This window comes from Bidens hawaiensis, unplaced genomic scaffold (assembly GCF_021521415.1).
Source record: "Bidens hawaiensis isolate Kalapana, Puna unplaced genomic scaffold, B.hawaiensis_p1.1 tig00020636_1, whole genome shotgun sequence".
Lineage (NCBI taxonomy): Eukaryota > Viridiplantae > Streptophyta > Magnoliopsida > Asterales > Asteraceae > Bidens > Bidens hawaiensis.
The window spans coordinates 116,511-127,719 of NW_027493154.1; the positions used below are offsets into that span (position 1 = coordinate 116,511).

An 11,209-nucleotide genomic window follows, 5' to 3' on the forward strand; every position below is an offset into this window, starting at 1 on the left:
TGAATCCATGCCTCTTCATCGACCTAAAACCTTAAGCTCGAATTTGACTTGTTTACAAACTCAACTGAAAAAACATAAGCTCAAACTCGACTCATTTACAAACTAAGCTAGCTCAACGAGTCAGTTTCAAACCAAGGGAGAAGATTAGAAACACTCTAGTGGGGTTATCGGTGGTAGACCGATGATATGGTTTGCTAATCTGAAAGAAGAAAACCAACTAGTTCATGTTTTGGTTTGTTTGGGTATTAATGTGAAGATATAAAATAAAAACCTGAATTCGACAAGAATACCGAACCAAATATTGTGCCGATCAGCAATGGTGATTGACAATTGTTAGTTTGCAACAAAGAGATGAAGTTATATAAGACATATCGATAGAAATATAATAGATGCATCAACTTCCATAAAAAACGTGAAATAAGTGTATAAAGAGATGTGCATAAAATTATAAAAAAAAAATACTTTTGTAATTCGAAACAGCTTTAAATCCAGTTTGATTCGCTAGTACAACCGGTTCAATTTCAAACCTAATCCGTCAGTGTATACTGGTTGGTGATTCTAGCCGTTAAATCTGAAGTTTTCTATCTTCTGTACTCACAACTAATCTAACAAATATTAAAAAATAAATAGGGACAAACAAAGTTTTCCCAAATTTACAAAAAATCATCACATTTTCTCTCTCCACCCTATAATTTACACTTACAATCACTCAAAACATCACCCTATAATTTACAAACTCTCCTCATAATAGTAATAATATAGGGGATGGGTTGAGAATGCTCTTAGATCGGTTAATGGCTAACCTAAAAGGCTAAAAGATAATCACTATGGTTTAAAAATGGGTAACAACATTACATGACACCTCATCCATTGATATGCAACAAAACGTATAATAATTCTTCCAATCTCTGCGTGCTCTTCATCACTCATCACACACACACTTTTTCCCGATTCCAATAACAAATCGCGATCCAATGATTCCATAATCTCAACACCATCCAATTATTATTATTTTTATCATTTGTGTAATGTAATGGGCGGCAAGATTCGTAAACGCGGCTGTTCTTCATCACCATCTTCTTACCGATTTAAGCGCCCAATTATGGTGGGGAAGACCCGCGTTGGAGGCGGGTCCAGATCTACCACTTCGGCCCCGTCGTGGAGGATGACGCCATCCAAACACGATGGTGTGGAGTTGCCTACCCACGACAGCGCCGGAGGGAGGTCGGGGCCAGTTTCCTCGCAGGTTTCCGCGAGGAAACTGGCGGCGACACTTTGGGAGATGAATGAGATGCCGTCTCCAAGGAATTTGGAGACGAGGAGGAGAAGAGATAGACAACAGCATCCGTCTCATACTCCTGTTTCTGTTTCTCAGGTGGGTTTTATGTTTTATCTTAATTTTCAATCAAAACATTAATAATTTCTACTAATTACTAAATGTGAAATTTGAATTCAATTATCCAAATTATATTGTTGTCATTTTCAATTCAGTTATCCAAATTATTACAAACAATACTAATACCGAAACCAACAACCATACTCAGTAAAATCATCCCATTTATATCGACACAATTATAATTTTAAATTTCGTTGTCAAGTGCAATCTTGTTTAAACATAATTATCTCATTCTCTCTTAATGGACAAGAAAAGTGAAAGTCAGGAGTGTTGTTGGTATTATCGAGAAGTGCACTAAGGCGCCATGGTGTAAACCAAGGCCCCAAGTGTAATTGTATGCGAGTGCTTATGTAAGTTTTTTTTATCTATCTCAATTTTTTAGCATATTCTACCCAAATTTAGCTAAAAGTATATGAATTTTGTACACGTACAACCTAACCTAATATACAAAATTCTGATGCACAAAAACTCGCCTCTTGCCTCATGTCTCAAACTTCTGAGGCACAACCAAGTTGTGCCTTGCGTCTAAGGTTTACTTTTAAACCAAGATTGACGGTATGGATTATTATAGCAAATGAGTCACAGATTGGATTATTAAAATCCAATTTTCTTATATAAATTATGATCTTCGGTCATGTGAACATTGGGTCATTCTCATTCGAAATGCAGTTATTTTTGTAAATATATGTTTTCGACCGTTAATTGTTCATGTTCATATCTTTTTACCAGAGGACGGATCGATCAGGAACTGGGACCCACCACAAGAATTCAATCTCACGCAGAACCAGAACCGAGCCTAACAATGGTGAAGTCGTTGATTCTCTTAACAATGTCACTTTAATGGAGGTAAACAAGCATCCTCATATCCTATATTATTCACGGTTCACATTAACTACAAATAGGCTGATAAACGAATGAACAAATACGAACGAAACATGTTCATGTTCGTTCGTTTATTATTAAAGAAACAAACGATTGAACACGAACGAGGTTTCTTGTTCGTGTTCGTTCGTTAAGAAATTAACATGTTTGTGTCTGTTTATATTCGTTCGTTAATAACATAAATGGATGGTTCAAGAACGAACATAACTAAACATAGTTGCATAGATGACGAACATAATTGAGCTAAGGCTAGTTAAAAGTAATGTGAAAAAGGATGTGTTTGGCTTAAAAGGTTATCAAAAAGTAGTAATGGACTGAAAAAAATTAAATGAATATAGTAACAAACATAAGTGAACGAATTTAAAGAAACATAAACTAACGAACGTAGATGAATGTACGGTTCGCGAACATAAATGAATGAATGAGACATGTGTTCATCTTTGTTCGTTTAACCAATTGAACGCATATTTTCGTTCATGTTCGTTCGTTTACTATATAAACAAACATAAACGAATTTCCTGCCAAACGGTTCACGGATGTTTAGTGAATGCTCGGTTTGTTTACATGCCTAACCATAAATGTATTAACCGTCTTGACACCACAGATTGAAAACCGATCTCGATCATCAACCCCCAACGGTTCAATAAACAATATCAACTTGCGTTTAAAAGAAGTTAGTAGCGCGTTAACAACATCAAAAGACCTCCTAAAAATTATCCATCGAATGTGGGCCCATGACAACCTCCCTTCATCGAGCATGTCACTTGTATCCGCCCTACACACCGAGCTAGAACGAGCCCGCCTTCAAGTCAACCACATAGTCAAACATCATCACGTTGACCAGACTGAAGTCAATCATTTACTAAAACACTTTGCAGAAGAGAAACAATTATGGAAAAGTAAAACACAACACGCGATCAAAACCGCGATCGAGTCAGTTGTGAACGAATTAGCGGTTGAGAAAAAGATGAGAAAACGGGCCGAGAGTTTGAATAAAAAACTCGGGTTAGAATTAGCCGATACGAAAGCGGATTATGGTAAGTTGTTGAAAGAACTCGAGAGTGAAAAGCAGACCCGGGAGGTTATGGAGAAGGTTTGTGATGAGCTGGCGGTTGATATTAAACGGGAATCGGCTAAAGTTCATGAAGAAGTTGAAAAAGAGAGGGAAATGATGCAATTGGCTGATAAGTTGAGAGAGGAAAGAGTTCAGATGAAGTTAGCAGAAGCTAAGCATCAGTTTGAGGAGAAAACCGCTCTTGTTGACCAGTTAAAAAGTCAACTTGAAACGGTTCTTGGTAATAATGTCAAAGGTAAGGTCAAAGGACGGAAAGATGTAGATTTGATGATGTTTTTGCGTCAAGGTGGTTTTAGTGGGACCTGTTTGAATAAAGAACATGAAGATGGCGACGTCGAGGACATCAACGATTCAGTCAACAATCTGGCCAATGGTTCGGTCAACAATTTGGTCAACGGGAAGGCATCAAGAAAAAGTTGTTCAATTCATAGGAGTATTTCAGATGGAAATGAGTGGGGAGTTAAAGAAACTCCAAGAAGGAGTCATGGGGATGATTTGAATAAATATAAGTTGGTCAAAGGGCTTCGGGACCGAATTTTGACCAGTTTGAGGTCAAGAGATTTTGACGATTCAGGTCAATGGAGCGGTAGACGGTCTAAAAAGTGATGCTAATTGTTATGTCTAGTCTACCCTGTTTAGTAGGTCAACGTTAACGATTTTGACCACCGTTGACTATTGTTAATGAGAATTTATAGATTTGAAGCAGGATTTGAGAAGGTCAAGATGATGGCGAGTTGACTTTTGGTATTTATTTTGTTGCAAATGTGCAGAAGTTGATAAACATTTAAATCTTAATGAATTTGTAGTATATAAACATGTGTCAGAATTTTGTAGAGTTGTGACAATCAAGTGGTCAATCCCTGTACAAAAACTTATGTTTAATGGTAATTATTTATATCATATCATGAAGAAATATTTGCTTCTCATCATAGACATTAAGGGTATAAAACTATACATACAATATTTTCCAAGTTATTATGTTTTTAAATGACCCCTTTCAAAACGAGCTCGTTTTGGTAAAAAATAAAAAGTCATTTTGAAGTGAAGTAAATTGATATTTAAAATATGGTTCGTTTTCGGCCGAGTCTAGTTTGACCTGAAACCGTTTTAAAGTGTTACATGGTTTGACACACAATCCACCTGTTTTGTCAGCTTAGGTATAAAAAATGTTGGGTGAGCCAAAGAGTGCATCTTTCATGATTTGAACTTTGACTAAGTTTAGCTCAAAGACTAAAAGGTAATTAGAGTCCTTAATGATAGTGGGCTCGGTTATTATTATTATTATTATTATTATTATCATCTGTTTATAATAATCTAGGCACATGGTGTGAGCTCTGTGTGCGACAAAGGAGTAGTCTAATCAAGTTGAAGGATCATATTTAATCTTGCTTAAGTGTTACTTCAGATTTAAGTATTGGTGGAGTACATGGGTTGTCTTTCTGATCATATGGTATTATTCAAATGCCAGGCTGCTAGGCTCCATTTATTTGTTTGGATTGAATTATGAGATTTTTATTGCCAATATAGACATAACGTATTTCAATATTAAAAATTATTCAGAATAAACCATCTAAGTTTTTTTGTCCTTTGGTTTTGTTTTAGTTTTACCTAACTTCGTATTTTATCTATGCGCCAAAAATGAGGTAAATTATGACAAATTATATTTAATGAAATACTTTTAAGGTAACAACACTATTGTTAAACTATACTTCACCATAGTAGCAATCTTAGAACTCGAATTTCATTAAAGTTGAGTTCTTATCATTAATACCGATCATAAGGGTTGATCAATGTAGGTTGTTTCACGAGCGAGATCCGAGCTTTTAGCTCAACCTAGTGCCGGCTCTATTGTATAATCAAGTGAAACACCAGCTTTAGGCCATCAAACTTCAAAGGCCTCCATTTTAAAAGAACATTACATGTATAGTGGATATTATTATTATATAATTATAGTTCTACAAACGTATTTTATAGTTTTGTCGTGATAGCTTTTCAACCATGTTTCATTAAGACGCTATTTCGAATCTCTCCCACGATCTTAAATTATTTATTTAACATTTGTATTTTTTTTCTCTTTTATATGACAGCTCCTGTAGACCAAAATATATATATATTGTGTGCTTAGTACAAAAAGGTGCAACTATCAATGCTAGATCGAGCCGAGCTTAAACAAGCTTGAGCCTAAAAGTAAACTCGTTTAATAAACGAGTATGAGCTTCACTTGTTGAGCTTGAGCCTAAACGAAATTGCCATATATATAACTCTTAATTAACATATAATGTTATAAAAAGTAACTACATAATATATATATATATATATATATATATATATAAACTTATTATTAAAATAATTATATAAAAATTAATTGACAAATACTAAATGAGCCGAACTTTGACTTGTAAAACTACTCCTGACCGAGCTCGAACTAGTCGAGTTCGGGTTCAGCCCAACTCGTTTTCGCCTCTAAATTCAATGCTATCTTGGTTTTTTTGTTAAACTTTTTTTTTTCTTTCAGTTTTATTTGTACACAAATTTTGTGATCCTATTTTAGTTGTTGGTAAGTTGCTTGTTAGACTTTTGGATTCGTGACTTGTATATGTAACCAAGTCTGAAGGCATTAATTTTCTATAGTATACAACAACTCATCATCATCATCATCATCATGAGTTGTTGTATACTATAGAAAATTAATGCCTTCAGACTTGGTTACATATACAAGTCACGAATCCAAAAGTATTTATCCTTTTTAAAGGCCTTGGTTTTAAAACTCGCTTTAGGTCATCAAAAAGATTGAGCCGGCCCTGTCAACCATGCCTCCTATAGTTGCTTGTGACACTATATTGAACACTATCTAAATGTTAGCGAATGACGGAGTTGATACTTTACCTTAAAAATAACTTAGAAGAAGACATACATTCATCTAATTTATAAGCCAAATATTTCACGGTATGACATGACCAAAAGGTTAGCACATAGCATCATGATGTGTTAAATAACTGAAAGTCCAAATTGGCATCACCTACGTGATCTAAAAGCCTCACTAATAAACACTTATTATATGTGTAGTAAGTGCTCTTGACAAATAAATCTTTATCATCCCAAAAGCAAAACTTCTACAAATAAGTTCTCATATATGAGCTTGTTTATCAATATGTAGACCATTTTCAATATTGTATGGTCTTGGGTGATGCACCTCTATCTCATAACAAATGAGCTTTTCATCTACCTAAAATGTAGCTTATTTCTGAGTCCAAATCATATATGAGAATTTATAGGAATAGATAATACAAGAGAATTCATATCCAAGTTTTTTAATATTATTATATGTATACCGGGATAAATGTTAAGCATCATAGCTCATCCTCCCACACAAAACGCTTTAGCTGTTAATTATAAGCGATTACAATTAATCTTTAAACCGCTTTTGATGGAATGCAAATTGCCATATATACATGAAGGCATATTGCTACATTGATAAATTTTATGCCAACTATTGATCGCAAGTACTCCCTAATACAAGTAGTCTCCAAAGCTAATCAAGTCTGTCTCACCTTAAAATATCTTGTTGTATGGTTTATGTACCAATACCGGCACCACAACCCATTAAAACAGAGCCACATAAAAGACTTGGTATTTACATTAGCTTTAACTTATAGTCATTTCTAAAGACTATAAACATTGACACGAGACTTATTTTTAGCATAATATGTTGGCTGTCAAATTTGATATGACAGTATACACAGAGTTTTAAGGAGAGATAAATATAAAGAAAGTCTGGAAACGTAAAATGCATCTATCAAATTTCGATCATTGAAGTAATCAAAATAAATCTGAAGTCTATAAGAGCGAATACATTGGTCACGAATAGCAAATGAATTATTAGATACATTCACAAACATAAACATAGTGACTTTGGTGACAAAGTCACTGATATCAAATTCAACAGCTCGAATTATACTATACAAAGAAAACGTGGAAGACAAATCGGTTCCCGATACCCACGAACACCAAATGAGCAGAAGAATGCAGTTGGTGTAACCCCAAAAGATGTTACATACAAAGCATTCTATTACCACCTTAACTCCGTTTTATTATAAATTGGTTGTGGCTCAATGGTAGAGCACTCACTTTACTAGTGAGAGGTAGGGGGTTCAAACCTCACTACCACCAATTTATATGGGAGATATGAGGGATGACCCTGGCTTGCCAGGATTCGAGTCCTGATCTCACCCGGTTTTACCGACTCCTTGCTGTCGTGCCGTTTGGCGGGCATGGGGGTCGGGTTTTATCCGGTGAATCCCTCAATAGGTGGACCGCTAGGGGCTCCGTCCGTCCAGACTAGTGGCCGGCTCGGGCTACCTTTAGCCAATGGGGGCCACGTACGGAGTACCCGGCGTTACTTAGTTGGCCGTTCAAAAAAAAAAACTCTGTTTTATTAAGTGCTTACTACCATTGATGGTTACGTTGACCAATGTGTTTATTACCATTAATTACATCAACCATGTATTTACTACAATTTATAAGTTTCATCTTGTTGTCACTTATAATGAACATGATAATGTAAACATGTTCATGATCAATACATACCAATTTTCTCTCTTCAATATCTTGTTTCTTATAGAAAATTAAATTTACCCAAACATTTTAACATGTAAATGAGTAAATGAGAATTGCGGAACATATATGGTCTGTTTGGTATGAGGTAATGGAATGAGTAAGGAAATAAAATGAACAGAGTAATAGAATGGACAAAGGAATTAAATTGATTATTGTCATTCCATTATCTTGTTTGGATACAATATAAGAATGAAATTAATCATCACTTTATTTATTTTGTTTAAATAGTAAACTACATGCATACTATTATTATCAATTTAATAGAGGAAATAACATAATAATAATATAATAACATAAATCATAAAATAATTATTCTAGTAATGATAATAGTTATATTGTTTAGAAAACTAGTAACTAGTATTTTCACCCGCCGCGTTGTGGCTGGGCGATGTTGTGACAAACTTTTGGACTCATGTTTAAACCGATGTGACAAACTTTTGGATTCGTGTTTAGCAACCAAAACCGGATAGTAAAAAGTAATTTACCAAACAAACTTTTGTTACATAAAAAAAAAGCTTTAAAAAAGTAAATAGAACAGTTTTGAGTCTTACATGCACTTTATGATCATACTCTTTAAGCTAATATACCCAAGTGGAGGTGTAATTGCCCACTTGATTAACAACTTCCATACCTCTCACATGTACAACTTTGTTAACAGAATACAACTAATGGAGGCCACCTCAATAAGTTCAAGCAACATGAGATTGTGTTCTTTATCCTAATTCCTAAAATAGTGTTTCAAGACACAAATGTTAGTCAATCTTGACTTTGCCAAAAGGCAAAGTTTACAATTTTAAACAATCAATGGAGATGTAGTGTTACCTTCGACTTTTATGGTCAAATTTATTGAATCGGCTTTAGAAAGTTAGTTTTGATGACCTCCACTTAGCAACCAAAACAACCTTTGACCTCATATCTTCGACCACCAATTTGCCGTGAACATAAATTTTTCATTAAACATTTTGCCCTTATATATCTGATTTGAAAATCACCTAGATAGAACACTAAAAGGCATCCTATCATTGTGTCAAGCATTTATCTCCACATCTTCGCTACCACTGCAATTAAACTTGACCAAAGAATAATCTACGAACAACTGTTTATAGATTCTATTCTCTCCTCACACACCTCCGTCTGCATCCCCTAATCATGCAAGTTCTCCACTTTTGCTTCATCTTTCGAATTGGCTAAGACCTAATTTGACCCACCGCTCACTATCATGTCAAGGAGATTCGGTAAACTATAAGAATCAATAACTTAAAACATGAAAAATCGATAGAGCGACAATTGTCACTTATTTTTTGTTGATTCATTGTTAGACTCATGTCACACTTAGCTCTTTATGTTCCTCTCCCTACAAAACATCACCTTCATACCTCCACCACCGCTACCATGTGGCACTCTTACCCAAACCAAAAGAAACCGTTTTTTTTACTCATTACCTAGTTCACCCGTTAGGCTCAGATTTGCCAATTAGACCGCCATGGCTGCAACAGAGGTTGCAACTTGCAAGTGCGAAATCACGCACTTGCCGCCCTCCATTCTGCCAAGCCAAGAAATTGTCAGACAAAACTCATAACAGCCTTTTAACAACGAACCTGACGATACATAGTGCAGACAGACCTTTTTTTTGTATAAAAAACGTAAGTCCACTCGCTTAACATTTCTATTTCAACCTCAATCAGTCTGCAATTCCACAAAACACCAACCCAAACTCGCCCAAAATCCATTCGATTTTAGAGGCTTTAAAAAGTAAACCAACAAAACATAGCCAGGTGCAATCAGTTATCGCCAAAGCTGCAAACATCAAAACGATCGCTAACATTGACCTGCTAAGTTTAGACAGAATTACGTTTATTTTTGTAATTATTGTTTCAAAAAAATTTTGTCCCTAAATATATGTTGAGAATTCAGATTGTAACACAACCCAACAAACCATCACTACAAAGTTCTTTTAAACATTAAGCCAATTAAGTAAAAAGCTAAAAAAAACTGGATAACCAAAATATACCTTCAAGATCGTCATCCCAATAGCACTTTTGATCAGGCCATCAACACCGACAAAATCCAATGAAATCGAAGAATGAAGGTATAAAATAAGATGCGCTAAGTTAACATCTATTCACCACCAACTCTAATTTACTTCCACCGTAGTCGCCTAGGGTTCGTGAATTTTTTTTTAAAGTGGAGTTTATTCAAAAAAAAAAATGGGGAAAGACGAAAAAAAAAAGGAAAATGGTGTATCCGCTGCTGCCAGCAGCGGGTTAAAAAGAACAAGTTTGAAAATCAAGTAGGATCCGCTATTGGCAATGACGGATCAATCATCGGGACCTAATCCGTCACTGCCGATGGCGGACTAAAAAGAACAAGTTTACAACCTCGTTTTTGTTCCGTTTTCTTCTGTTAACTTCAAACCTCCACCTAACTAAATTTTGTTTTTACCTACTAATTATTACCCAACTCACTTAAATTTTTACCTACCCTACACATACATAAATACAAGGGCTACCATCTGCATAGAAACATGCATGCCATACACATGCATCACTTTAAAGTCTCACCTACCTACCCAACCAACTAACATCAATGTCTTCAACATTATTGATGCACCCCTTCTTCATGCCATCAAGACCCGTACATCACATGCACAAAGCTGCCAATTCAAGCATCAAAGCTACCATGAACATGTGGAAGAAGACGAGCTTTCAAACCAGAAAAAAAAATAATTTTTATCCCAATCCGCTCCCACAATAGCGGATTAAGGGTTTTATTTTTTCTTACTAATCCGCTGCCTCCAATAGTGGATTAAGGGTTTTCGTTTTTTTCCTAATCCGCCATTGGCAGGAGCGGATTAGGGTTTATTTTTTCCACTTTTATGTTTTTAAGGTATTTAAATTAGAGAACCAATGTTTTATTGCACGTCGCTGGTAGCCCAGCTAGTAAGTAAATTAGTTACGAAATGGGAGGTCGCGGGTTCAAACCCCTCCCAGCCTGTTTTTTGGTAACATATATTTTTTAAAATAACTTTCCACCATTTACTTTCCACCATACTTGTTTTTAAATAACTTTTCACCAATATGAATAACCTTTTCTTAAAATCATTAATATTTACCTACTTATTAATATTTTACCTACCCAACTATTAATATTTTGTATTTTACCTACTTATTAATATTTTACCTACCCAACTAAACCTAATTGATATTTACCTTCTTACCTACACATGCAGGCTTCTGCCA

The 11,209-nt window shown here is 35.1% G+C and overlaps 1 protein-coding gene across 1 annotated transcript; it reads left to right on the plus strand.

Annotated features, from left to right (window-relative positions):
* The first annotated feature begins 938 nt into the window (after positions 1–938).
* Positions 939–4,202, plus strand: LOC143561201 (uncharacterized). The gene is made up of 3 exons (XM_077049326.1): positions 939–1,375; positions 2,126–2,242; positions 2,883–4,202. The coding sequence occupies exons 1-3, from the start codon at positions 1,034–1,036 to the stop codon at positions 3,957–3,959; spliced, it is 1,536 nt and encodes a 511-aa protein (XP_076905441.1). The 5' UTR covers positions 939–1,033; the 3' UTR covers positions 3,960–4,202.
* Positions 4,203–11,209: the final 7,007 nt, after the last annotated feature.